The sequence below is a fragment of the Penicillium rubens genome (genome assembly GCF_028828025.1).
Source record: "Penicillium rubens strain IBT 27055 chromosome Unknown utg000002l_segment0_segment0, whole genome shotgun sequence".
Classification (NCBI taxonomy): domain Eukaryota; kingdom Fungi; phylum Ascomycota; class Eurotiomycetes; order Eurotiales; family Aspergillaceae; genus Penicillium; species Penicillium rubens.
Window position 1 is genome coordinate 4,409,775 of NW_026890600.1, and position 27,669 is coordinate 4,437,443.

The window sequence follows — 27,669 nt, forward strand, 5'->3', positions numbered from 1 at the left end:
TGAATGAAACTTGGGCTCTAACGCTGTTGAAAGCTCAAAGACGGAGACTTGGTAAACATGGGGAGAATGATTTACACAAGTTGGAGACGTTAGCACAACTTCGCCTAAATGGTGACTAAATATATACATCGTGACTAGGGTCGAGATCTGACACAGAACATAACTTCTCAATCCCAACTCCTTTTTCTTGGACCAATGGGGGCCTCCGAAGTCACATAGATCAATGGGATTCTCCTGATATGATGCAATCTGCAATAAAAGCTGATATAGGTAGCTAAACATAGCTTGTAGCAATACTTAGCTATGTGTGGGAGTACAGGGAATTTTGGAATACCTCGACACTTGAGGAAGACAGTGAATACTGGGGGAAATATAGACTAGTTGATATATGTATAGCTAGCAATTAGCAACCCGGTTTGGACATCTCCTAGCTATATTCGAATAGCACACACTGTTCCGGCGATGCGTGTTTTTCTCGGTGAATCCCGGGACACGCACAACCGGAGCAAAAAAAAAGCGAGAACACAGGACCACGAGAAGAACAAGAAGCTATAGACAGAATCTAATGAATTATTATAATGAACTAGTCTATTTTATATAGATCAATCCAATGTAAGTCCACAGAATTGTGATGTTCCGAGAGTCGGTTTTCTAGCGTGGCCGGGAGCCAATCAGAGCAAGGGGGTAATCATCAATGTCAAGTTTCTTCGACTTCGACCTCAACTTCCAGCACCTCTCTCCTGTACCATCCCCCCTCCTCTCCCCACCCACCCCCCTCTCGCTTTGGCGATACAGCACCCATTCCCGATCAAATTCAATTGCTTGGGTTAAACTTCGTCATGCTGGGACGTTCCATTTTGCGCGCGTCCAACCGGGCCGTCGCCCGCCAGTCCCTCGGGAAGTCCACGGTACGCCCTCACCCCATTGATCTTCACGGAAGAGGACAATTGGCTCCTTGAGCCTGTATTGAATTAAAGAAGGGCTCCGTTGCTAATATTCAACAGCGTGCCTCTTCCACCGCCGCCGGCGCCGAGGCCGCCAGCTCCCCCTTCTACCTCACACTCACTGCTGCGCTTGCAACTGCCGCCGCCGCCGGTTCCACCGCATGGTACTACCACCTCTACGGTCAAGAGGCCTTCGCCATGACACCTGCTGAGGAGGGGTGAGTGAAATGCCCCAGGAAGATCGCCGTACTTCTGGCTTCGGTCCAGCCGAGCATTGTGTGATCCAGGTTGACAACAATGGCGGAAGCTAACAGTTGATTTTATCCAGACTCCACGCTACTCAGTACCCCTGGGTGCACGAGCGGTTCAACAAGACTTTCGATCACGCCGCGTGAGTGCTCTTTTCCCAAAGTCACATTTTTGCTCTCACCAGCATACATTGTACTGACCCCGTCCAAGTCTCCGCCGTGGTTTCCAGGTCTACCGTGAGGTTTGCGCCTCCTGCCACTCCCTCTCTCGTGTCCCCTGGCGCTCAATGGTCGGCACCATGCACACCGTAGACGAGATGAAGGCCTTCGCCGAGGAGCACGAGTACGACACCGAGCCCAACAACGAGGGCGAGATCGAGAAGCGCCCCGGCAAGCTTTCCGACTACATTCCCGCTCCCTACCCCAACGAGGAGGCCGCTCGTGCCGCCAACGGCGGTGCTCTTCCTCCCGATCTCAGCTTGATCACCAAGGGCCGTCACGGTGGCTGCAACTACATCTTCAGCTTGCTGACCGGTTACCCCGATGAGCCTCCCGCTGGTGCTGCCGTCGCCGAGGGCATGAACTTCAACCCTTACTTCCCCGGTACCGGTACGTAACGACAAGCCCATAATATTGTCTTTTTAGCGTTTCTGACTCAGTGATAGGTATTGCTATGGCCCGTGTCCTGTTCGACGGTGTTGTCGAGTACGAGGACGGTACCCCCGCCACCACCTCCCAGATGGCTAAGGATGTCGTCGAGTTCCTGAACTGGTCCGCCGAGCCCGAGATGGACGAGCGCAAGAAGATGGGTGTCAAGGCCGTTGCCCTCCTGACCGGTCTGTTCGCCGTCTCCGTCTGGGTCAAGCGCTACAAGTGGGCCCCTCTCAAGACCCGCAAGATCGTGTACAGCCCCCCGATCGGCCCCCGCCGTTAAATGTTGCAGCAAGGCCTTTTTTTGAGTGGGAAAATGTGAGAGGCTGAAGGGGCCGGTACGACCTGGGGAACCCATACCACATTCCCGGTTTTGATACAGGTGCTTCAAAGAGGCCTCTCTGTTCCGTCATTTTTGTGTCTATCTATTGGTCGCTGTGTCTGTGTTTTGTTAGAACGCTCCCCGAACACCTGTATCTGTATCCTAGATATATTCTTTTTTTCATTTCCTTTCGAAAACTGTGTGCTTCGAGGAGTCATCTGAATTTAATTTCCTTTGTGATTATGACAGATGAGACTATTACATATGTAATAAGTCTCTAGAGTTGCAGTGTGGATGTACATGTCTGTATCATCGGAATATGATATGGTATGTTACGCAACTCGGCAACGACATGAGTGGTGTACAAACGATTTGTTCTCTAATTGTTGTATTATGTATGCAAGAATCTACATAGCTATAAACTCCATCAAAAACGGCCCAGAAGTAGTTTCAGGCCCGGGTATCACCTATAGTCCGCTCGCCATCCCCAAATACAGGAGCGAAGAAACAGTCATAGCTATTCCACACACACGAAAACACGATATTGGCTAAAGCCACCAGCCACGGCGGCATACGCCCATCAGGACCTGCAAATACCCTGGATAGCATCAAAGTCAAAATCAACAAAGGCGCCCACATAGCCAGGAAGATCACCTTCCCGATCTTCTGGCGCGTGGTTGTGATATGATAAGTTTTGATCTGCGCAAGATATTCTCGATATGAAACAGGCAGATCATGTTCCGCAGCGCCAGTCTTGATCAATCCAAGGTAGCGGGCCGAGGGCTGAGCGTAGTTAGGATCCGGCCGGAAATGCAAGCAGATTGTATACCACCACGACAGCTGTGGACCACTGGCCAGAAGCGCATCACCTTTCTGGGATTGCGATTTAAACCGGGCATCGTCTGCAGCTGGTGAGAGAAGGGTGCGTGCCTTGAAAGCTGGTGTTGTGGGGTAATCCGGGACGGGGTCGGAGGGATCGTAGGATTGATGGAAGGGATGACAATCGATGACACAGTCGCGGTATCCACGACCACCGCCCTCTGTGGCGATAATCTTCGCGTAGTCGGCTAGTGTGACTTCGTAGACGACTCCGACTAGAGGCTTGTGCCATTGACGCTTGTCACAATCCGGCGCTTTCTCCACCTGCCGTGTCCGACTTAAGAGCGCGGCCTTCTCTGACAGACATTCACTGTCCGACACGTCTCTCTCGTCATCTTGGAGTCCGGTCCCGTTGTCTGGAGGAGAAACATCCCTGTATTGCGTGCCTGCGAAACATGGCTCTGCGTACGGTACTCCGGGAAGATCGAAGGTGAGACGGAGTTCGGGGACAAGTACACAGATCTGCGAGAGTGGTTTGATGCCGCGCACTCCGCGAAAAGTCTTGGAAGCTAGGTTTGACCCGTACGCGAGGTACAGAACCGTCTCATCCCTGGCGACAGTTTCCGACACACCAATCCCGTGTTCCTGTTGCTCGGTGATCTTCTCTGGAAGAGTCTCGTCTTGTTCGAGGGAAGCGGCAACGCTTGAGGCCCGACGGCGTGCAACATTCGTTCTGGGAATAGGGTCGGTCTCGAGTTCGACTTTCGCAGGCTTAGCAAGGGCAGCTTGAAGCCGGTCTAGAGGCTGAGTTGCATTGAACCGGAATCGAGAAGCTGGCGCATCTTCGGCGTGCGGCGCTTGTTGTGTCATTGTGCGGAGTTATAACGCAATATTGGGCGTATGAAACATGACACCTGGCAGCAACCAGGGTTATTAGGCGTGAGTTAACCTGCATTGCTTATAAAGCTTCTCAGCCGCATGAATTGATATATTGTCAGCGAACCATATCGAATGCCGACGATTATTAATCGTGGATCGCGGATCGCGGAGCTTGTACGGGCCGACGGATGAGGATTGAACCCTTGGATGTATCAATTCTCAAGGGGTCATTGACGCTGAGAGTCAGGATGGAAGTTAAGGATGGTATGTGAGTAGTTAAGAACTACCTAGGTACCTAGGTAGTCTGAGGAATAACTTATGGAGAATATTATGGGGAAGGTGCTTTTTAACAAGCACGCAACTTGAGATAAAAATAGAACACTTTATCCCCAGAAAATCTAGATTTATCAATCTCGGCATTTGTAGATCTATTCAAGGGCAAGTAAACATATAAGAGTATACGTCCTTTGACATGCATTTGAATATGTATACTCGTCCACAGTCACCTACCTGTAAAAGGATCAATAAAAATTAACTCTACTGATACCTATCTTGGTCATATCTGTAAATCAACCATTGATCATCCCTGATCTATACTCTCTTCATTATGTGTATATGGATAATAGTAGGACATTCGAAGTTATAGTTGAGGTATCATGTGATCCATGCCGTATGCCCGCTGGAGCTGGGCTTAGTTCAGCACCCTCATTAGCTGGGAAGCTCCGGAGAGCTCCCTTTGCTCCTTTTTTCCTTTACGTCCCTCTTCATGTTCTGATTTCAAGTGTACGACGGTAGCAGCCATGAAGGCAGCTCGGGTCTCACCTGCACCAATTAATCCAGACACCGGGAGAAAGGCGACGATCAAAGACGCAGCGAGTTCGGGACACGGTCTCACAGGCCCAAGTCGCCAACAACCCAAAGCCCCTCCATCCCAGCCTTCAGAGTCGAAGCTTGTTCGACTGAAGCTCACAAAACCAAGACCGCCCAAATCCAATCCTCAAGAAGTGGACTGGGATGAAGATCTTCGTCCTACACCCAATGAGATAGCTGAGAATAAAGGAACCCGTGGGGGCACCTCCGTAGTCGATACAGACCCGAACCGACCGAAGACAGTTGCCAAAAACACAGGAAGCAAGCGAACAATACCGTCAAAGCCACAAACAGCCCCGGCCAAACGCAGGAAGTCAAACACGAAGAAGAGCACTGCTACCAAAGAGGGTAGCACCAGAGGGCCACAATTGCCATTGGTAACGCTTACTGCAGGCAATTTGCATCCTGCAGCCCCTCTGGGTAATAGTGAGCCTCCTGACACGGTTCCCTTGGACGGGCAAAACAAAGACCATGCCACGAAGCCCAATGAGAATGCGCCCGAAGCTCCGCACCAACCTTTGCCATTGACAGAGGACCACAACAAGCGTGGAAATACCAGCGCGGGGGGTGTCATCGTCGAGATAAGAAGTTGCACATCGGTGACTACCGGTTCATCCTCGGATTTCGAAGATTATGGCCAACGACCGTCCCGTGCTTCAAAAGTCAGCATCCTAGAGCATCGGGCACAGTCCAATAGACAAACAAGTAAAGACAAAACTGTTCATATGATGCCCGGTGTATCCTCAAGTTCTGACATCGATCCCAAAGGAACGTCTCACACAACTACTTCAAAGGTCACCATCCGGGAGTCAAGAGCACTTTCGGAGAAACAAACCAGTCAGACGAAGACAGTTCATGAGAAGAGTCATCGCAAACGTCGTGGTAGAGCAGAGAGTGTTGGTAACAAGCTGGTTCTTGCACTCCACGGAGCAGAGCCTTCTCAAAATGAACCAGTCAATAACCGAGCTGCACCTCTCGTCATCTCATCTGATCCAGTACAATACGAGGAATCTCCCCAAAAGCAGTTCCAGAAAATGCCGACCGACACAGTGCTGGAACCTCCGAAGATCGAAAGCGTACTAGACGGAACAATTCCAGTTGAGATACACCAAAACCAAAATGAGCCTGAGACTGTTAATCCAGCATTGATTGCCAAGAAACTTCCGCCCAAGGAGGAGGAGATAGAAGAGGCAGATGACGCAGGCTTCTGGAGGCTTCTGGGCGATGACAGGATGTCTACAGCGAGCTCTTCAGACTTCGAAACCGGCAGAGGCTTGCTAGGTGATGGCCCTTCAATCCTTGATTACCATATGGGAATGGAACATATCCCCGGATTTGCCACCTTGCAACCCATAAGATCTGCACCGACCACTTCTTCACACGGCACTAACATGTGCGAAAGCCAGGCGGATAGCTCGTTGGAGACTTCAAATGTGGGAAAGTTCGATGAGCTCATAGCAGGACGGATTGAGGGACGTGGGAGCCATACTCCGGAGTCTCAAAAGCCTCTTCTCACCAAAGAATCCCTAATGGAACTGGATTCCGCTTCCCCCCAGCTCCCAAAATCAGTCCCAAAGACCAGCATTGTCGACAGCAACGGTAGTCCCCGACTCATACCCCAGTCAGCCAAGAGTATGGTTGCACCTCAGTTTGACCTGGATGACGAAAAGAGCCACGAAGAGACAACCAGTGACTCTGACGCCAGTCCAAGTGAATACGATCGAAAGTCGTGCAGTATCTCCACCGAGAGTAGATATGACAGACTCATGTGGACCAAGTTCAAGAGAGACATGTTCCTGGAATATGGAATCCAAACGGAAAAACTGGCGAGATCTCACCCATGGCCGCCGCCCAAGAAGCACCGCCCATCATTTTCTCAAAAGGATACTGCTGAGGCGGCCAAGTCGGAGAAAGCATCGACGATTGAAGCAAGTTCCTCACAGAGAACGATCGACGAGAGAGCATTAGGTGGTGCTCCTTCGAAGAGTCACGAGTATCTTGACCAATCTTTCCGCACAGATATATCGGTGTCAACACAGCCAGCTGCTAAATCGCACCGAACCTCTACGATGGGCGGTCATGACGATATGGAATGGATATCAACTTTGCAAGTGGCGCAGAAGGACGCACACAACCTGCTTCAACAAACTAATTCGGTTAGTCAAAACCGTCTGTGTACATATAACCATGTTAACTGGGAATTAGCATTTGTCCACTCAGCTGGCAGCAGAAAAGGCCACTGTCAGTCGAGTCCTGGAGATCTACCGAGAGGGGTGTAGTCGGATCCTTGATGACCTGTTCCAGGCGCAAGAAGCACGAATGCAGCTATACCGGCAGCAAATGCAATCTGTCAAGGAACAACATGCAGATATATGTCAAGACCTGGTTCGTGGACTGCAGGAGCTCGACCGTCGGGTGCAACAAGGGCCAATCTGAAGGATGCGGAGGCTAGAGGGTGAAGTCACAGGTTACATGTACAACATATTATTTCAAGGGTGACAGCAGGCTCAGCAGTATTGCATGCAAGGGGGCTTCTCGTATCAATATTAATATAACATATTAACATATTAATGTCCACATTTTTCCACAAATTTTTATAATGCGCTCGCCGTGATTGGAACTCCAGCGCCGGGCGAGATTCACCGAGGATCACGTGGAAATTCTTATACTCTGAGCTTTTGACTCATTCACGAGCCGTTTCTTTTTATTTTCTTATTTTTCTTATTTTTAAAGAACTCGATATCCTTCTGTTCACTGCAATTACTCTCCATTTCTCCCAATCGCCCTCCTGAAACCTGCCCTCTCCATCTTCTCCCCCCCTCCTCTGCCTCCGATGTCGGTGAGTCAAGCCCCTCATTGATCGTAAATTTCACATTGCTGACGTCGCCAATTCCACAGTTCTTCATTGATAACCCTAATGTGGGCAACCACGATCATTTGGAAGATTCTCGCAGTAAGTATGGCAGTATTTTACTCGTAATTGGTCTCTAACAGCTTTAGTTCTCGGCTACAACCCTCTCACCCCTCCCAATCTCCTCCAACATGAGATCGCATTGACCGAGAAGTCACGACAGACTGTACTCCAAGGACGTAAAGAAGCCGTCGAGGTTGTCCATGGCGCAGATACCCAGCGCCAGCGTCTGATGGTAGTGATCGGACCATGCTCCATCCACGACCCAGAAATGGCCCTTGAATACTGCGATCGCCTACTGAAGATGAAGGAGAAGTACGCCGACGAGCTGCTAATCGTGATGCGCTCGTACCTCGAGAAGCCACGCACAACCGTCGGCTGGAAAGGTCTGATCAACGATCCCGACATCGACAACAGCTTCCAGATCAACAAGGGTCTCCGCGTGTCGCGCCAGCTCTTCGTCGACCTGACCAACAAGGGCATGCCCATCGCCAGCGAGATGCTCGACACAATCTCCCCCCAGTTCTTGGCCGACTGTCTGTCGGTCGGTGCTGTCGGTGCACGCACCACCGAGTCCCAGGTCCACCGTGAGCTTTCCTCCGGTCTGTCTTTCCCCGTCGGATTCAAGAACGGCACCGACGGCTCGCTCGATGTCGCTGTTGATGCTATTGGCTCCGTCAAGCACCCCCACCACTTCCTGTCCGTCACTAAGCCCGGTGTTGTCTCCATTGTCGGAACCGTCGGTAACCCTGATTGCTTCGTTATTCTTCGCGGTGGCAAGAAGGGCCCCAACTACGATGCTGCCAGCATCGCGGATGCTAAGTCCAAGCTCTCTGCTAAGGGCATGCGTCCCCGTCTTATGGTTGACTGCAGCCACGGTAACTCGGAGAAAAACCACAAGAACCAGCCTAAGGTCGCTGCTGTGCTTGCTGAGCAGCTCGCTGCCGGTGAGGATGCTATTATGGGTGTTATGATTGAGAGTAACATCAACGAGGGTGAGTCTTTTGCAGATTTTGATGTCTATAGAGAGCCGTTTGTACTGACTTGTGTTAGGCAACCAGAAGGTCCCCGCGGAGGGCAAGGCCGGTCTCAAGTACGGTGTCAGTATCACGGATGCTTGCATCAACTGGGAGGATACCGAGTCAGTACTGGAGACTCTGGCTCAAGGTGTTCGCGCTCGTCGCGAGAAATCGGAAACGAAATAAGCTGTGTTGAGATAATCAAGTTAATTATGACGGGGCATTTCTTAAGCGTGTCAAAGTGGATAAAAAGTTCAATGATATTACTTCTTTCGGCCTTGAAACTCAACATTCCATGGTAGTTTTCCCATTACAGCTTCTACCAGCATAGCGAAATATTCTTACTTTGTATAGTTATTTGGTGGATATGGGGCCAACCTTGGAAAGTTAGCCCTATGCCGTCATCAGGGTCCACGGCTATCTCGTTGAAGCCGACCTCGGGCCCTGCACCTGGGCTAAAATGCTTATATATCTTAGATGGAAGGGACCTAAAAAAAGGAGACAAATCATATTCGCTATGTAATTTTTTTTTCTTCATTTCCATTTTCCTTTTCCGAAAGTATTAGCTATTCATACACGTTGACCGTCAGGTTGGATATGCGTCGGGTTGGATTGTCAAGTTGGCATCAGTTCAGTTGGCCTCAGTTGGATTTGCATCAGTTGGGTTGGCATCAGTTGGGTTTGCATCAGTTGGGTTCAAATTAGCAGAGGCCGCATTCGATGGTCTAGCCGGTTTGAAGATAGAATATCGAGGCATGCTTGCGGGGAGCTCGTCGACCGCTACGAACGGCCAAGGGAGACAGTAAGTTACATCGTTTATCAATGTCACGCTCTTCGCCATGAAACCATTTGCGCAGTCAGAATAACGAGGAAATAGACTGTACCCTTGCCGGCAACAGAATAGATTCAACGCTTCCCGCTTAACCAGGTAGCGGAAGTAAAATCCCTCATCGGTGACCAGAGCACCGCGCTCAGCATCGGGCACATGCACTCCATGGTAGGAGAAAGTTTGGAGAGAAGGGTGAGAGCCTCTTTCTTTGTGTCTCATTAATAACTCCAATGCCATGAGTGATTCATATTCGAATAACATCCAATCTGACTCTAGACAGAGGTCGGAGCTTATATGAAGGGCTTCAAGAGTTGGTGGCAGCACGTCCCGAAGTTTGAGGGGGCGACTACCCCAACCGAGGAGAAATTGAAGCGGTAAAGAGGCCGATTTCAGTTTGGGAAACTTATTCAAAAAGCCACGAAAACGCTTCCCACCTTCATGCGGCGGATTCAGAAGGCCGCTTGCGCGACAACATGGGAGAATCTCCACGCTGAGAGAGAGATGCTTGATCGATTGTCCTCGATTTTGTATGGCAGGAAGGAGCCGCTCAAGATTCCAGAGAAAGTCGGCTGTTGCCCGGCAATTGTAGGCCAAGCCCACATGCAAGGACTCCAGATATGGCAGTTGAGACAGTATTGTAGCGATGTACTGGGGCCTTGCACGTGTCTTGGCAATAACAAGTCTGCGTAAGTTTGGCAAATTCAAGTGTCTTGGCGACGTCTGCGGAGCGGAAGCAACGAGTTCATCCGCATTATGGAGCCATATCTCGAGAGTGTGCAAGGAAGGAAGGTGGAACCAGGGGACGAATTGACAGGCCTCGACGGATCTCCGATTGCGGTGGAAGTCCGAGGAAGGCAAGTTGCTTGCATAGTCGGCCATTTCCAATTTCGAAAACCGGCTAAGTGCGCCAGGGGGTGCGTCCCCGAAGAGAGAATGATGCAACATTTCCCCGACGAAGCCACCCTCAAGCACGAACGAAAAGTTCAGTCGAAGGCTGCGAAGGTTGTGCAGTTGCGAGATCAGCACCGCGGCGTAGGCGTGCGGCTCTCCATCATACAGTGCTCCGTGCCATCTGGTAATGAGCTCTGACGGGCATTTCGCGTCTCGAACCACCTTCCGTGACCATTCGAGAGCGAGCTGAAAATGCATCATCAACTTAGCCCAGCCAGCCACCCCTCCTCTGGGGAGGTAATCCTCTCTTTGCTCGGATTCCGGGTCCCAGCATACAAAGCTGACATGCCAGATGTAGTCAGCCAACTCTGGTCGCTTGGAGATAGTCTGCAAGAGGGCCATTATTTTGGGGGTCGGGGGTTTCGTCCAGTCCCAGTGAATGCTTCGATACAGGAAGAGCTCAGTTGAGTCACGGATGTCGTGGGAAACTCGTGACAGGTTATTCAAATCCTGTTTTGGTAGATATCCTAGTATCTGTACCCAGCAGTCGCAAGGGAGACGGGCGAGTGGAGTTGAGCCCATCGTGAACGGCTGTCACGTCTATACGAGTAAAACCAGATAAAGATTGAGACTGATTGATTCAAAACATAATTCGTGAATGTCAACTTACTGGTCCACCACGTAAAATGGGCCAGGGAACTATTTAGAACCCTGAAAGGTGAAGCGACAGTGAAAGGTGCAAGGGAAGATGGAAGAGACAGATGGATGGAAAAGAGAGGTAAGAGATGCAAGAAGAGAGATGGATGGTGATGGAAGACAAGGAAAAGAGAAGAGAAGAGAAGAGGAAGAGGAAGAGGAAGAGACAAGTCAGGACGAAAGAGGAAGGAAGAGCAAATTTGCGAAAACGGACACCTCGATACCTGATACCTGATATATTCAGTAGATATGTATATTAATACAAGGGAATCTTAAAATCTATAATGCAAGCTGCAAAGGACGAACGCCGAACAGACGGCTCCTGATGTATCCCATGAACACCAGCAGCACAAGGCTTGACATCTTCCGAATAGCGACCAGCACCATATCGACCCGCGAACCCAGCCTTCACCTCCTCGAACTTCCGCTTCCTCGAGCCCTGCAATCCGCCCAAGCCAGTCCTCTGGACGATACCAAGATCCTCCACTCCCCCATCCGAACCAACACCAAGAGACCGAGTAGGAACATCACCAGTATCAATATCCAAAACCGTGCCTTTGCCATCCTTCCCGAAAGCCCAAACCCTAACACCACCCTCGGAAGACTGCAAAGCAAGCTCGACAGTCCCCTTAACAGACCCAATCTCCTTTCCATAGATCTTAAATGGCCACATCATAGCCGTGGGCCGGTAGGAGACAGACAAAAGGAACTCCCAATCCCCATTCTGGTTCTGCACCAGACTCTCACCACGCTTTCGGGGCCGCTCCGAGTCAACGTACCAGTCGAGTGCGAGGTCGCTGGTACCCATTACCCCGTCGGATTGACGCTCACGCTCTTTTCGGATCACGTTGAATACGTCCAAGGGAATGGAGTACAGCACGAGGCGGTCGCCATAGGCGGCGACGACGCGGAGACCCCAGCGGAGGTCGGAGCCCGCGGTGAAGGTTGTTGGGACTGGCAGATCTGCTGGTGGCGGTGTTGTGTTTGAGGGGGATGGGGATGGGGGTGGTGTCTTGGTCTGTCGGTCTTGGATGCTTGAGAAAGGCGGAATACAGACGAATGCGCGGGTTAGGCTTGTTGGCCCGCCGATTGGGGAGTCGGTGCCTATACATAGTAGGCTTGTGCGTGGCTCGATGAACATGATGTGGAAGCCGTCATTAATGGGGACGGCGCGATAGTGGTGGCAGTGTGTTGCGCGGACGAAGCTGCGGGATGGGGTATGGGGAATGCGGCGGTTGTTGAAGGTCTGGATATCGGCGAGGAAATGAAAATGGTTGCTTTTTGGGTCGAGTTTTGGTGATGTTGAGAAGGATGAAGATGAAGGGGAGGGCGAAGCGGGGCATTTGCATTCGTACAAGCCTGGTCCAGATAGCGAGGAAATGAGACGTAGCTCGTTGGGTGTCTCTGGACTACTTGGGAGGAAATGAAGGATTTCTGAGGGTTGGGGGAGGGTGAAGTGTTTGCGTTGTTCATTGCGTTTTGTTTCGTTCACGCTGTGGATTTCGATGCCCGCGGCACAGCCAAAGGCGACTATCGGCCTGCCGGGACATAGAGCAACTGTCCGGGGTGGGTTGTCCACCGTGCAGATGTTGTAGAAGAAGTGGCGGGACGAGGTGGCTCTGCTATTAGAATGAGATCCCTTGGTAGCTGACTCTTTGGCCCAAGCCATATCCATGTTGCAGACCATGCCCACGCGGTTGCAAAGCAATGCAGCGACGGTAAATTGGGGCTTGCTGGTATCAATGGCTGCTGAGAGAACATCGAATGGACACGAGATGCGCGAGACTAGCGCCAAGTCATCATTGCCGAAGTCTGTTGATGTTGGCCTAGACTTTCGACCCAGAAGAGTATAAACATAGATCATGCAGCCTATCGTCACGAGCAGGTAGTTGCTGCAGCTGCTGATGCTGAAAGTTGACACCCCCGACCCTTTCCCTTCGGCCATCTGCAAAGCCGGTTGAAGTTGAGCGCGGGATTTTCTTCTCGTAGAACCAGACAGACTTGAAAAGTCTACCACAGCGGTAGTCAAAAAGTCGGGCTTCTCGATATTCAACTTTCGCCCCGAAAGGAGACATTCTGTCGCAAAGCGACGGCTCATTCTCCAGACCTCGCTCTCATCTAACCGGGGGATGAGTGCCGTTTGGCGGTCTTGTAGCCATGCATCCCACCACCCTGCTCTTTTCAACATATTCTCAAGTAGCTTGTAATTTAAGCTAACCCGCATCCACTGTGAGCATGTCCGCCGGGCGTTGTCGAAGTCGCGCGGTGTCAGCATGGAAAAAATCTCCAGTAGAATCTCTGCTGGTGCAACATTTGCAGCGGAAGGGGATGAGCTGCTCGTTGAATTGCATTTTGAAAGATGTCGATTGTGTGACATATATCGTGTCTCATATTTCTTCAAAATTGAGGGGATTGACCTCGTTGATCTTTGCTTGGTGTGCGTTGAGGCATTCGTTGATATTTGACGGGCATAGTCTTGACTCGAAGACCGCAGCTCAGGCATGTTGATATACCCATCCACCAAAGAGAGCGACTTAGTATTCACCAGTGGCGCTCAGTCTCTTTGTTCAATCCCAGAAAATTGCTTGGAAATCAAATGTCGGGATTGAATGTGAATTTGACGGCAATTAATTAATTGGTGTCCAGAGCAGAAGTGCCTTCAGTCGAAAATACACCAAGCAAGATGCAAAGCTTGCAATTGAGTGACGCAAAGACCGGATGGAAAAGATATCTCCACCAAATTTATACAACACAAGTGTTCACCCCCAGATAAATCGTCTAGAGCAGTAGTAAGCCCCCTGATCTGCAATTCCTCAAACCCAACTGCGAGTAATTTAATTCGAGAAGGTAGCTCACTCACATTTAAGAAAAGTTTACACACGACCTTTGATACTAAGTTGAATGGAGAACGTGCCAAGTGCAAGGTTGTATCGGCCTCCCGTCTGAAAGCGGTGCAGCGACGGGGAATTGATATGATAAAATGAAACCTAACAGATTCGAGGGCGAGGCAAGGGCTGACTTGTTTAATTAAATACTGCACCTCACCATTTCCAGATAAAACAAAGTTAACTAAGTTTGCCATCTAGTTAATTTTCAATTACAATTTACCGTTCTGACGTCGACACTTACACAGTAAACGAGTCTAGGGCAAGATGTGCCTCATGGAAATCCGACGAAAAAGTGGAGCACGTCAAGCGACATGTAAGAAACGAATGTACCTTTTTAGGTAGGTGGTTAGTACTAGTGGTTGTATGATGCAGTCATGCAGTCAATGCAGTCAATGCATCAATGCAGTCAATGCAGCTACTGTCATTCCACTATGGAATGGACATCTCTGGACATTTGGAGGCAACGGTGGTTTAGGGTTTAGTGATCCATGGGCCTAACTACCAAGCTTAACTTTATGCATCCAAGTCTGTTCCATTTCCATGGTTCAATTCAAATAGATCCATGTTGTACTAAGACACCGTAGCAGCCCTGGAGCATCGACACCCCGTTACAACCCAGGAAAAAGAATCCTCGTTCAAAAGAGAATCCACTATCAATCTGCAACACTGACATTCCACAGGATCTCGGGAAAGGAATTAAGGAATGCGCCCCGGATGCAGCGCATGGCTTGGCACTTAGTCGACGCCTCACCGCTTACATGCATGTGTCTCTAATCGTATGATGATGATCATAACAATAAACACAATAGTAAGATCATTGGATTAGTATTTAGTTCAGCATATCCCACATTCCTTAATGCCCAAGGATAGTTTGTTTTGTCTCTGTTCTTTTCTTACTGTTTCATCTCCTCACCGCAAGAGAGACAACTGTGCCACCCCCCACTGCTCAGGAATGTGCCCCCGACCATGTGGACCCAAGGGATTCCAGAAGACGGCGATTCCGTAAGTATTCGAGGTATGTCCGCGATGGAGGTTAGATCGAATGATCGAATCGATTTGCCGATTCAACCTTCGGATGCAAAGAAGGGTGATATTGTATTGTTTTCATTATGTCTAACTATAGCTCACAATGGTGATGTGATCCCTAGCAGAATGATGTCTCAGACCACACCATTGAAGTCAAATCTTTAGACACCCTTTTTTCTTGGGATAATTGCACTAATCACATACATCTAAATACGGGTTGCATTGGCCAGAGAGGAAACACGAGGGCTCAGCTTTCTCGCTCTTTCTTCGGTTAGACTTTTGATTGACTTTGTGCTCAGACACTGCCACGTTTCCCGCGGGCTTATTTTGGAACTGAGGAATGCAAGAAAAGAGTAGACCTAAGCGAACCCGATATCTTTACCGAGGAATCCGAGGAGATGTGCCTCAGTGGAGCCTGCATTGTGTGTCCGAAAAGGCAGCCGCTCACGCCTGACGGGTAAATAACCCACATTATTAGAAAGCACGAAATCCAGAGAGCAACAGTACTGTACAGACTCTATATTCGACTCTGACATGAACAATGAAACATACAAACAAGAGGATTGGAAAATCAAATAACAAATTCAAATACTGCGTGGGAGGGGAATAGCGAGGGACAGGCGAGACGAGCCGGACAGAAGGAAAGCGAACATGTCACGCAAGGATATCATAACCATGAAAATATACCAGAACAGGATAGTGAAATGCGAACGAGGTATCAAGATCGTAAAACATGACGGGTCAAAAACATATGCAGGGAAAAAAGAGTGTATTAACAAACAACACAAGGATAGATCGGATCATGCACACCTGGAATCCACACAACCCGGGAAATCAAACATTCTGTGTCTGATGAACCTCGAACGCGGACGCGCCATTTCCATTGCCTCGAGCCGGGTTGCGACCAGGAAGCCAGGCAGCATGCAGCGGGACAATCAAGCTCGGGTTGACATACTTCTTTAGCCGCAATTCGAGGTCCTGTCCGCCAATACGGATCGGAAGGCTATCGCGATCCAGGCCTGATGGCGGTGAGAGGGTCGACGAAGGCGAGGGGGAGATGTCGCCACCACCCGGCTGGTCCCGATTGATACTCTTGAGAGCAATAAATTTCATCAAGGGCTCGTATGTACGCCCGAACCAGTATGAAAACCAAACGGTGAAGCCTAGAAGTGGCACCAGGAGTAGTGACCGGGTGATGGCTCGGCGCAGAGCCAGAACGCCAATCATGGCCAGCTGATGGACCAATAGCCCCACGAATACGCGATTGCAAATCATCGGCCACGCGCGGCCAGTGGAATGTTGCTGGTGATCCATGGCATACAGCAGTTGGTATTTGTAGATAAATTTGCCGACTGTGAAGTAGATCAGGCCGAACAGGCAGATCAGCCACGAGCTCGGGAACACACTGTAAACCACGCAGATCACCAATATCAAGATGGTTTGCGGGATGGAGAAACCGTAGCTGAACTTGGGAGGAGTTGACAGCTCCGCATATTCCCGTGGCGTGCGTGCCGACAGGAATTGGAAGGGGTATAGTGCGACACTTCCGAATTCGAGGAGTCGGAAGGGGAAAAGGCCTAACCCCTGAAGAATCAACAGGTTGATGTAGAATGGAGCGAGGCCTTCGAGGGAATTGGCCAATGCGAGGGCAATAGTTGTAGAATCTTTGAATGCATCCCGAAGACTTTCCCAGAACCCATAGAAACCACTCGCTGTTCCAAACACAGTGAACAGAAGGAACAAATTGAAGAACGAGAAGAAGAAATTCTTGGAGATAACGGACAGCTCGACATCACCACGTGAGACCATTCCTTGGTTGTTTGACAGCCCTGCAAAGATAATCAGCGATTTGAACAACTACATGAGGGGGGATTATTCGATGGAAAACTTACACTCGTAAAGATAAGGCACGGCCACCGTCAACAGCGAGAATGCGAGGGTAGGCAATCCCGTTTGAACCAACGACTTGATGATCGGATGTTCCTGGAGGAACTCTGCCAGCCGGGGGACAATCGTCTCAAGGGTCTTCAGCTCCAGCAATGAGGCGATAGGGACCAAGAGAACAGACCAAAACACGGTCAGGAACCCAATGACGAAGGTGATGGACCATGACTGAACCATTCGTCGAGTACGAGACAAGTAAGTATTTTTCCAAATAACATCTGCCGGCGCCGGCGCAAGTCGAGCGCACATTTGCATCGGGTGTGGATCAAGGATCGCTTGCACAAGCATTTGGGATGCGGCGATTGACTCCATCGTGACGAAAGCAATCTCGGTAGTACGATATTCTTTCTCTCGGGCGTTTTGGATATATTCATCGATCTTCCGTAGTTTTTCCTCATAGTAATCGATTGCATCGATCATCCGGAAACGAAGCTTGAATAGACCATACCAGATGCGAACTTTGGGTCTTTCATTCGAATAACCCGAGACATGCTCGTTATCATGTCCGGACAAGAGCCCGGATCGCTCATCGTCCGCATCGCGGGGTTGTTGCTCGGTCAGCGGCAATGCATTTCCATCGTTCTTTGGTCGCTTGTATCCTATATGTTTCGTCCATGCTCTCTCAAGTTCACGGATGACTTTCATTCTTTCGTCGATCAATTCGTCCAGCTCGCGCCACTTCCGGCACACTGTGATGCTCTCAACTTTGCCGACTCGCAGGCCTTCCACAAATTCTTTGATCTTGTCTTCGGTTCCCAAGTCGTGCGGGATACCGGACAAGCGAATGGTGCGATCAGTAGTGCTGGTCTGATTCCCGAGATAGGTTTGCCGAGTGCGGATGATTACTTTCGTCTCGTCAAGAAGCATGTAGATGGCCAAGCCACTGAAAACATATGCGAACAAAACATAAATCCACAGATATGCAGGGTCCGTAACCGGCTTTTCCTTTTCGCTTCCATCAATTGGACTCGTGGTCTTATTGCCAGGGGGGTTGTCCCAACCAGGAACTCCATACTGGCCGGTGTATTTGTAGTGCATAGGGAGAATTATGGCAACAGCGAAGATAAAGACAGCCAAGAGGAATCGGATCGCAAACTTGAAGAAAGACAAGAACTACCCAGAGATGCAAGTTAGCAAGTGTCCATGCATGGTCTGGTAGAGAAGCCAAAGCATTCGAACATACGACATAGGCATCTAGGCCCGCAGACTGCAGCACTTCTTCTTCTGTAATCTGATGGAGAACGGGTATCCAACCAAAAAGGGTATCTGGAAGCTCAGGTAACCGCGAAGCAGCATTTCTTTGTCGTCGTCGCGCGGCATACAACTCGGTCCATTTTGGTCGTAAGATCTAGAAGCAGTCAGCGATCAAAACCTACACACCATAGCAACAGAACACGTACACAGAACGCCAAAAAGGCACTGAGACCCAACGCGGTGCTAATCACAAACTGCGTGTACAGATCGCGCTGTTCCTTCACCGGATCGTTGGGACGCCACGGCCTCTTGCTTCCGTCATCAGGCCCGTCGGCAAGTAACGTCAGCGCAGCGGAGGCCGCTGATGCCGTGAGAGACATGAATCTGGTTTATAGGGAGCCTCTGCACTTCGGGTTTCTGTGGTCACTTCGACGAGCGAGGGGCTGTCGGAGCTAGTAGTTCGTCAAGGGCATGCGGGAGGATTCCGTTGATCGCTGAAATGGCTGACGTCAGGGAGATGGGATGGTCAACTGTTGGAGATGATTCGATTGCTTTCTGGGTTGCAACAGTTGTTCAAGTACTTTGGTATGGTTTTCGAGAAGTGATCGTGAACAATCGGTGAGTTTCCCCTTTGTTGTCTCCTGTTCACCAAACCTTCAATGACGGCTTCCGGTGCCGGTTGCATGTAGCTGAGTCATCATTTATGCGCATAACCCTAAGGCTTCATCTAACTACCTAGTTAACTAGTTAGTTAACTAGTTAACTAACTAGTTAGTTAGGTAGTTAACTAAGTACATCATAACTATAAGAGAGACGCTTAAAAAAAGATTGGAAAACGACAAATGCGTATAAATAAGCACAAGCGTTTGAATGAGGATGCTTAAATAAGAACCAATGAATGTTTTAGAAGAGAACCTTTAACGACGATCTATTTAGAATATTTCTTATAGTGCTAAACTAGATGGTTTGTATTGAGTAGGTTCACCAATGACGAAGTACTCTTACAGTCTGACTTACTTTCTCCTCTTTACAAGGATAGCCTTCAATAATTTCTGTTGGATTCGAAGCTCTCTGTCTATGTCTAATTGTTATAGGCACATCGAAGAGCCTAAGGACGTTGTGGCAGTCAGCGATGAGTACGCCATGTAAAAGACATTGGGCATTTTTTTCGAGATGTTCAATATCTCCAAGACCTAGTTGAATTCTATAAACCAGGGCACCAAAATTGTAGGAAAAATGCACCATTGCAGATAGCTGGGGTATCACATGAATTTGATTCAATAAAATCCCCCATGGCAGACCAACGGTCATCCGACGAGAGCTTGTAGTATGCACGCAGCCAACAAGTCTCATCAACTGAGTCAATCTTCCTTCCATGTAGGCGTACCTTCCATCTGTTATCGTCCCTGGGTAGTAACTTCCCCGAATATACCGTGGTTACTTCCAAGGTTGTTTACTCTGCCTATCTTTGTATCCCCTCTCTCTTTCATGCTCTTTTCTTCTGCTCGATGACAAGAAACACTCTTCGACGCTTCTCTTCTCTCAATTTTCTCTCAATTTTCTCTCAGTTGACTTGCTCGAGCTATGGATCCAGTCCAGGAAGATGAACCTTTCCGCTTCCTCGATGCAGCTGCCAAGGAAACAACAGTCGCTCTCACTCGCGCCAACATTCGCCATGGGTTCATGGGCGGATATGCGACGTCTCTCATTGGCGGATCGAGAATAACTGAGGTTCATATTTCCTGTATCGTCTCAACATGATTTATGAGCTAATCTGACTCAGGACATTGATGTAATCGTGGATTCGGACCCAAGCGAGGCCCGCAATAAGCTTCTCCAGGCCAACGCCTGCTTCACTGTGACCCCCAGCAGCAAACTTGTGTTTTCGGGAGGGGATGATAAACCCATCCCAGTTGAGCTTCTTCGTGGAGGAGAAGGCAGACAGTTGAAGTTACCTGACGCAAATTCGGTTTCTCTTCGCTCCGTCACTGCCAATGTCCTGCCGGGACGTGTTGAGGAGACCCCAAGTGAGTACCTGTGTATTCTACTAGAGCAAGCTTTCGCTAATCAATCATGGCGCTCAAGTCCCCATCATTGCACCCTCCGTCCTCGTCCTCACCAAGCTCAAGAGATGGGCATTTATCGCCAACTCCACCCGTCTCGCAAGTAAGAGAAAAGCAGTGAGGGACGTCGACGATATTAAGGTAATCCTGACCTGGCTGGTCAACGATGGAAGTCTTATCGATTTCGAGGGATATCTGGAGCAGCCCAAGCACGAGTTACTCGCTTTTGCTCGCAAGCTATACCAGATGCATACAAAAATTCGCCCTTTGCTTGTGGCCACCTTGAGCGCGGAGGATTTGGCGCTCATCAGCAATTAGAAAGCTGGTGTGACGAGTCACCGGTGTCGCCTTGTTGCCTTGGTATGATAGGCATTCGCGTGGATCCAGTTCTTCTCGTCTCTGCATCCTCCTATCCTTCTCTCCGTATGCTGAGTTATTTCGTCAAATGCTGGAGGAGCGAAGGAGTTAGGGGGGTAACAGAGAGGAGAGCGGAGGTGATAATAGAGTGGAAATTGCAATAAGCTTCTGGGAATCGTGGGAGGTTTCCCTTTGATGGGGATATCATGCAATGGACCTAGCTCTAGCCATGACGGATTCAACACCTGGTCAATAAACGTACCAATATTCCATTAACTTACTACGTTTATTGATGTTCTTTCAACACGTACTTGGGTGCTCAGAGCCGGCCAATAGATCGACAGTCTCGGAGAACAGATTCAGGCATGCGGAGATGGTCTTTTCTCATCAGCAACTAGTTAACTGATCCATAGTCCGACAGTCTCGGAGTATAGATTCAGAAATCCTCAGATAGTCCTTTTCACCGGGGCCCCAATCCCAAGTTTCCATTTCTCTCACTGCTTCTCCGACTCTGTTTTGGTAGTCTTCTTCGTTCTCATCGTCGTCGCATTCCCCATCCTTCGTATTCAGCGGCTTTTCACGTAAAATGTAAAAGCACATAAAAGACAGTAGATCATCTTTCACTCGAAGTGTGAAACTTTCGTCAAGCGGGTGGTTGAGGAGATGACGGAGCAACGAAACCATGTATTTGCTAGGTTTGGGCGTCAAGATCTTGAGCGTATGGTCAAAGGTGGATGTGACTTCGCAGGTGTCCTGAAGCTCAAGGCCTACAAATGACAGCGGGTAGAGATATACCGGACACCTCTCGCCCAGCCTGTGGATAATGCAACCTCGATACCATTCTCCGTTGTAAGCAACTCCTGTGGGTAGGGGCACAGAAGGGAAACCCTGGCCTGATAGAATTTCTGACGCAAGCGAGAGCAGTTCATCGGGGACTGCCCACTCCACGCGCTAGAATTCAAGGCGTTTAGAAATGCCCAACGAGTCGACTAGTCAATACCACAAAAGCTTTGATGCTTACCAGAAGGACCACAGGGTCTCCGTAGCGCCACTGGATCTGCTCCCCATACTCCACGATGGGGATATTCTTCTCGACCAGAGCTTTCGCAGCTACGCGCACGATGGGCGCATGGATGGGCGCACGATGCTGTCTCGACAATGTCTCTTCCTCGGGTGGCGATGCCTCTTCTTTGCTTAGTGATGTTTCTTCCCGGTGAGGTAGTGATATCTCGTCATGCGGTAGTGATGTCTCCTGCGCTGTTGGGTTATCTTCCTGAGGCGGAGAAATCAGTTCCTGTAGCGGTAGTGCCATCTTTCAACCACCGAAAATCGATGAACTCGAAATGAGAAGAATCTTAAAGTTTGGCATTCATGGGGTGAGATAAGGAAATTGGGTTATCGTGAAGAGTGCCGATCTGATCAGTTGCCGTTTTAGGATTAGTCAGGTCCCAGATCACGTGCCATGAAATCGTTGTCAGTCTGTACAATATATGTTGTAGCTAGGTTCCAGTTGAGTGAGTGCGAGTTTTAATCGGGCCCCTTTTCTCCTTTCTTTATCTATTCCTGACAGAACCACCGTAGTATAGATAAAAGAGATCTACCCTTGCCTAGTTACCTACTAGGCACATAATAACTAACGCACTACACTATTTTTTACTGAGGATAGACTGTATCAGACTCACAGTATAGGAGTAAATCAGCATGCTCATCAGGCTGAAGGCCAATGCTTAGGCAACAGTGGGGGTGCAAGAAAGAAAGGGAGCAGAAGGAGGGAAAGAGAAGGGAAAGTGTATGAATAAGAGGAGGAGAGGGCAAGCGGTGTTTTATAGATGGATGACAGTGGGGTCAAGTGGTAAAAGCGGGCCAGGGCCGGCACTAACCCTCAAGCGGGGCCCGAGGAAGGGCGCCATACCAGAAGAGGCCCGTGTATATATGACTACCTAGGTAAGTATAGGACATATCTTAGTGGACGTCCGTAGGATAATCCCCAATGGATCATCTTTGCCCCATCTACCCTTATTCCGTAACAATGCATGATATCTAATATGTGTTTAGGTGAATATCCAATTGATCGTGTATCCAAAAATGAAAAGCAAATAAATCTAGGTATGCTTCGATGCGTCATAGTAAAGGTCGAGCAGACATCCGGCGGACCAGGATTGGGTGGGTGACTATATGTTTGATTAGCACTGTACAAAATGAGAAATATATCAGGACGGAAGTAGCTCACCGAATCATTACAATGCTCCCCAGCCTTGTTCGTCAATTCTGTTAGCCCTTTCCACGGGCTCTCTCGCAATGCCTTCTTGCAACCATCAAGTCGTTGGGTGATTTGCTGGAAGCATTCAGTCCGTTCCTCAGGCGTCTTTCGGCGCAGGAGATCGAAATGCAATAGGGCACGAAGGAAATAGCCGCGTTGCCAGACCCACTCTGGACCCTGATGGTAATTGCGACCCTTGGCAGTCGCAAAGTCATCGGAGTCATCGGAGTTAACGTAGTAAGGACGGTAGTTGAGGTCAGATGGGTCCAGTGTCGCCATGCCCACAGGGCCCACAATTGCGGAGTCGGCAATTGACAGAGCCACGAGAGCCTTTGCAGGCGTGAATAACTCCGGAGCGACCGACATTGCAATGGGGAAGTTGGCGCGGAGCTGGTAGTCTTCGTAGGGCTTGCCAGACTTATACAAATCCTTGTAGATTCCTCGGCGGTTGACGACTTTCGCGTCCACGTCGTACTGACTATCTTCGCTGGGATCAAGGGGGACAAAGTAGCACCTCTCGAAGTTGTCCTTGATTTTGCGGGCCCATTCGGCAAAAGTAATTTTCTTGCCATCGCCAATATCGACGCCCTCATGGGGATAGGTCTTGGATTCGTGGAGACGTGCAACCCATGCTAGAGCGCTGTAGGCGAGACCGGTAATCTCGATAGCAGCACCATCACGGGGAGTCCCGGGGAAACCCTTATTCCCAGCCTTAGTGCTTTCTCCCATCTTGTCTTGCCAAGTGCCACAGTTATTCTGGTTGCCACCGAAAATTAGACCCGTTCCCCAGTCAACCTTAACGTCGATCTGGAAGCCTTCAGGCTTCATCTGGCAGTCAAGCTCGGGACCAGCATTGTATTCCCTGAAAGACATACCAGAAGCGTGTCTTTGGAACACCTCCTGGACGCACTCGAGAAGAGTCGGGGTCTGAGAGTATGCCCGAGAATCATCGAAGGGGAACCAAGTGTCGTCATAAGGTAAGAAGCGTCTTGGGACTTTTTCTTGCAAGATATCAATGCCGCTTGGCGCCATTTCAGTGTAATCCTGGATAGCTTGCATGAAGAACCAGACGGAGTCCCGAGAATTGTATCTCGGCAATTTTCCGCTGCTCAGCAGATTGGGGACCATGCCATGCTTGAGCACACTTGCAAAAGCGATAATATGCTCCTTAGCGTCATCAAAGCGTTGAGTGCAAAGGAATAAGCCACGAATGGAGATAAAAATATCTCTTCCCCAGCATCTTGTCCAGTCTACTGCAAAATGAGGCAGGCCGGCTGCGAGACTGGGGACCATCTTGGTGGGCCACAAGGATGCGGATTTCACATAGCCAGTTTGTTGAACGCTGACCATAGCCAGTTGATGAATGAATTCCTGGCCGTGCCGCACATTGTCACCAAGGAGATGGATACCTCTCTTCCACGCAGCATTGTATGAAACCTGCACGATGATCGCGAAATACCTTGGGAAAAGGAAGTTGGGCAAGTCGCGGACAGCGTCGAACTTTCCTCGAAGCCATGCAGCAGGCTTTTTCAAGGCAACGTATCCTTCTTTGGAAGCTGCCTTATCCATGCGACCAATAATGTAATCCAAAGCCCACTGACCTTCTCTCAAGTGATCGCAGAGCGGGTGACCAAGTTGGTTATACTTGATGATGTCCTCAAGGACACTCCACCAGCCCTGAAGACCAGCATAGACCATAGGATCTTGCTTTGGAATGCTGTAAATACCATCCTGACCGTCGCTATAGTCTCTCTCTTCAGCTTCGCACCGGTATAGCACAAAGTTCAGATCAACCAAGCTGAGCTCAGAGAATGCGTCATCCGCGCCATTGGCGAGGTTGTTTTCAAATCCATCGGTATGATCTGCGCCAGGAATCCATGTCTCAAAAAGAGCAATAGACCCCGGGACAAGGGACTCCAGTGCGGAGATTTTGACGTCTTTGGCGTTTTGCTCAATCTCGGTGCCTTCTATGTCGCGGGTATGGCTGGGAAGACCCTTCAAGTACTTGTCATCGGCTAGGATATTTTCCTTTGCTTCACCACTAGCATCAACTTCAAGTTGCCACGATCCGATATGTTTGGCACTGGTACCGGCGATATGAGTGGGAGCGAGAATCGCGCCACTTTCATGGCCAGGGAACGCGGTATGTGCGATCAGGAAGATGCCTTTTCTGGTCTTAGGGTGGACTCTGTGGACAGTGATAAATTCACCATCGTGATGGATGTGAGTTTCGTCATAGCCTTCAACACCCATCATAGTGTGGAGTTCATTTAGAAGCTTCTTGATACCACCAATCCCACCGTCTCCAGACCCGACGACAAGACTCTCAGAATCAGAGGAGGGAGAGACGTATTGCCGAGTCTCATGGACAAGATCGATGAGTTTGGGATATACCTCGTCGTAGCCCATCACACTTCCAGTTGCAGAGGCGCACATCGCCACAAGGGCAGCATTTGGAAGAGTGTCCCTGGCGTCGCGCTTCTGAGTAGGTAGCTCATTGTCATGGGTACAGTCCATGAACAAGGCCGGCACTGGACAGGGTCGAATATGAGTGATGCTTTCATTAGTCTTGCCAGACCTAGCTGACGCAATGGCATGACTACTGCCAGCAGAAGGTAAATCCATCTCAAAGCTACCGATCGGCTGACCACCATGACGGTGAACAAGGCGACTCAGCTCTTCCGTGCTCCAAGCCTGCATAGCCTCGCGAATCAGAGCATTAATGCCCAAGCGTTTGACGAAGACATAGTCGGCCTCCTCTGAGCCCGTGAACAGTTCCGCAAACACGGTCAAATCAGGCCGGACTTTGCGAGCTTCGTCCAGCAAATATTCTGCAACCACCAGCGGCGTCGAATGGCAATTATCGATTCGGAAGCCAACGAAGTACTTGGCCATAAGGCGGGTATACCGCGTCATAAAGTCCCAGAGGAAAGGACTATCTGCGGGAGAGGAGCCGTATCGAAGCTTAACGCAATCGCCCCAGACAATGACTTCGCGGCGTAGGTAGGCCCTGGAATCAGGCCCGGCATTATCTTTCATGGCGTCGGCATTCCAGATCCAACCATTATTGACCAAGGCTAGGGCTTTGGGGTCGTGTTTCCTCGTGACATCATTGAGGGGAAGGCGGGTAAAGTAAGTCTCAATCAATGGATTTTCCTTGGTGACAGGACCCATCTTGGGACCATGATCCTCAATTCTGAGATACTTGATGCGATTGAACAGTTGGTCCATAATAACATCAACGTCTGCATCATACTCCTTGTAGAATGGCAAGTTGGCCTCGTCGAGGAGCTGGGACAAGTACTCTTCAACCTCAGCGAGGTCGGTCTGTCCCTCATTGTAATCCCCAAATAGAATATTCAAAGCAACTGCTCCAAACTTCGGATCGACAGCGCGGTCAAAACGTCCGAGAACCTGCTTGACGGATGGAATACCAATCTCGCGGAGAACGTTGGCTTGTTGCATGAGCGACCAGTTTTTGAACTGCTGCATTTCGTCCCGTTCGACGAGCGCAGGATCGACGGTTACATTGATCCATTCGTTCAAAATCTTCTTAAAGTCGCTCTTGACGTCGAGAACGTAAAATTCCCATAGACGAATTCCATCAATGGCTTCCTTGCGCGCCGCGTTCATGACTGTCACTAGATCTTCCTCTGTCTTGAACTCAGTTGGAAGACCGATGCCCTGGAGGTTATCACCGAATTTCAAAAGCGCTGAGTCCAGCTCGAGGGCTGCCTCAAGCCATGGCGCGGTCTCCACGCTGTATCCAGACTCGGGATGCTCCTCCAGCCACTTGCTATTATTAGCTGTGTGGTTCCAGACCACATCAGTCAATGTGAGAAGACCATAATCTTTCTCCATCTTCGCAACTAAAGAAGAGACATCATCTTCTCCATTAGGGAAAAAGGCGCTGTCGAATGCCAATTGATCAAAAATACTATAGGGCGAGTTGGACGAGCCACGCTGCATGAGGGGTGTGAAATGAACCATGTTATAGTTCCGCTGACCAATTCCACGAAGGTGTCTGTCCCAGTCCGCCGGGTTTTGACCCATGAACTTCGAGATCACTGAGAAGATGGAGAGTGCATTGAGCGGTAGGTCTTTCCCTTGAAGGGTAAGTTTGGGCGACACATCGATGTAGTGAATAGGCGTCCGGGTCGGCTCCGGAGCAGACACCTCCTCGACTGAGAACTCCGGTAGCGGAGAAAATGTTGTGTAGAAAGCAAACGCTCCCGCGGATGTCACGGGGATATCGATCTGAATGTTCTCATTGAAGTTGGGCTGCAGTCTACTTCCGTTCAGCAACCGCGACTCTCAATCTATACAACATATAAGAACTGGGAAGATCTACCTGAACTCCCGGAATGACCAACGTTCAAAGGACTTTCCCTCCTCGGGAATATTAACCCAGAGACTGCCTTGTCGGCAAATGGAACTCGTTCCCTCGATGATGAATCGAAGCACGTATCCAGATTTCGGTGGAGGTGCCAGGTAGATGTACCCGCCGGGCACATCTGGAGAACCGTCATCCTTCAGTGGTAGCAAGTAGACCTGAGGTGGGGAGGCCATTGCGACGGGTCGATAACGATTGGATGAATGCGGATCTAAACTAACAGGTCGTGAGAGTACAGGAGAATCTGGAACGATTCACCCTACTTTCACTGCGATAGTGAAGAGAACAGAGAGGTGAGACTTCAGTGAATATATAAGAAGGGGAAATAAAAGAGAACTGAAAAAGCAAGGAAGGAAAAGTCGGGCACAGAGGACCCGGCGTTCCCCTCAGATGTTCCTGGAGAGAGCCCAGACCGCGCGGGGAATGACATCATGCATTTTCCTTGGTATCTTTTGTCAACACACG

At 49.7% G+C, this 27,669-nt stretch overlaps 10 protein-coding genes across 10 annotated transcripts; 4 read left to right on the plus strand and 6 right to left on the minus strand.

The window, feature by feature from the left end:
* Positions 1 to 839: 839 nt before the first annotated feature.
* N7525_004159 (ubiquinol--cytochrome-c reductase catalytic subunit CYT1) lies at positions 840 to 2,126 on the plus strand (the record flags this gene model as incomplete). Its single annotated transcript, XM_002566070.1, has 5 exons — positions 840 to 908; positions 1,005 to 1,162; positions 1,273 to 1,335; positions 1,404 to 1,801; positions 1,858 to 2,126. 5 exons carry the CDS (start codon positions 840 to 842, stop codon positions 2,124 to 2,126), a joined length of 957 nt encoding a protein of 318 aa, XP_002566116.1.
* A 489-nt stretch (positions 2,127 to 2,615) lies between these two features.
* N7525_004160 (uncharacterized protein) lies at positions 2,616 to 3,854 on the minus strand (the record flags this gene model as incomplete). The annotated part of the gene is made up of 1 exon (XM_002566069.1): positions 2,616 to 3,854. The coding sequence occupies one exon, from the start codon at positions 3,852 to 3,854 to the stop codon at positions 2,616 to 2,618; it is 1,239 nt and encodes a 412-aa protein (XP_002566115.1).
* Positions 3,855 to 4,663: 809 nt separating this feature from the next.
* On the plus strand, positions 4,664 to 7,169 carry N7525_004161 (uncharacterized protein; the record flags this gene model as incomplete). Its single annotated transcript, XM_061212939.1, has 2 exons — positions 4,664 to 6,889; positions 6,939 to 7,169. The coding sequence occupies 2 exons, from the start codon at positions 4,664 to 4,666 to the stop codon at positions 7,167 to 7,169; spliced, it is 2,457 nt and encodes an 818-aa protein (XP_061069960.1).
* Positions 7,170 to 7,566: 397 nt separating this feature from the next.
* On the plus strand, positions 7,567 to 8,849 carry N7525_004162 (3-deoxy-7-phosphoheptulonate synthase; the record flags this gene model as incomplete). Its single annotated transcript, XM_002566067.2, has 4 exons — positions 7,567 to 7,572; positions 7,632 to 7,686; positions 7,734 to 8,639; positions 8,698 to 8,849. 4 exons carry the CDS (start codon positions 7,567 to 7,569, stop codon positions 8,847 to 8,849), a joined length of 1,119 nt encoding a protein of 372 aa, XP_002566113.2.
* Positions 8,850 to 9,294: 445 nt separating this feature from the next.
* Positions 9,295 to 10,965, minus strand: N7525_004163 (F-box protein; the record flags this gene model as incomplete). The annotated part of the gene is made up of 1 exon (XM_002566066.1): positions 9,295 to 10,965. One exon carries the CDS (start codon positions 10,963 to 10,965, stop codon positions 9,295 to 9,297), a length of 1,671 nt encoding a protein of 556 aa, XP_002566112.1.
* A 370-nt stretch (positions 10,966 to 11,335) lies between these two features.
* Positions 11,336 to 13,582, minus strand: N7525_004164 (uncharacterized protein; the record flags this gene model as incomplete). The annotated part of the gene is made up of 1 exon (XM_002566065.2): positions 11,336 to 13,582. The coding sequence occupies one exon, from the start codon at positions 13,580 to 13,582 to the stop codon at positions 11,336 to 11,338; it is 2,247 nt and encodes a 748-aa protein (XP_002566111.2).
* A 2,245-nt stretch (positions 13,583 to 15,827) lies between these two features.
* Positions 15,828 to 18,511, minus strand: N7525_004165 (putative DUF221 domain protein; the record flags this gene model as incomplete). Its single annotated transcript, XM_002566064.2, has 4 exons — positions 15,828 to 16,822; positions 16,886 to 18,050; positions 18,121 to 18,285; positions 18,338 to 18,511. The coding sequence occupies 4 exons, from the start codon at positions 18,509 to 18,511 to the stop codon at positions 15,828 to 15,830; spliced, it is 2,499 nt and encodes an 832-aa protein (XP_002566110.2).
* Positions 18,512 to 19,715: 1,204 nt separating this feature from the next.
* N7525_004166 (uncharacterized protein) lies at positions 19,716 to 20,512 on the plus strand (the record flags this gene model as incomplete). Its single annotated transcript, XM_061212940.1, has 3 exons — positions 19,716 to 19,862; positions 19,915 to 20,158; positions 20,313 to 20,512. 3 exons carry the CDS (start codon positions 19,716 to 19,718, stop codon positions 20,510 to 20,512), a joined length of 591 nt encoding a protein of 196 aa, XP_061069961.1.
* Positions 20,513 to 20,938: 426 nt separating this feature from the next.
* N7525_004167 (uncharacterized protein) lies at positions 20,939 to 21,863 on the minus strand (the record flags this gene model as incomplete). The annotated part of the gene is made up of 2 exons (XM_002566062.1): positions 20,939 to 21,502; positions 21,573 to 21,863. 2 exons carry the CDS (start codon positions 21,861 to 21,863, stop codon positions 20,939 to 20,941), a joined length of 855 nt encoding a protein of 284 aa, XP_002566108.1.
* Positions 21,864 to 22,653: 790 nt separating this feature from the next.
* N7525_004168 (putative glycogen debranching enzyme Gdb1) lies at positions 22,654 to 27,380 on the minus strand (the record flags this gene model as incomplete). Its single annotated transcript, XM_002566061.2, has 3 exons — positions 22,654 to 22,722; positions 22,782 to 27,099; positions 27,163 to 27,380. 3 exons carry the CDS (start codon positions 27,378 to 27,380, stop codon positions 22,654 to 22,656), a joined length of 4,605 nt encoding a protein of 1,534 aa, XP_002566107.2.
* Between the last annotated feature and the right edge of the window lie 289 nt (positions 27,381 to 27,669).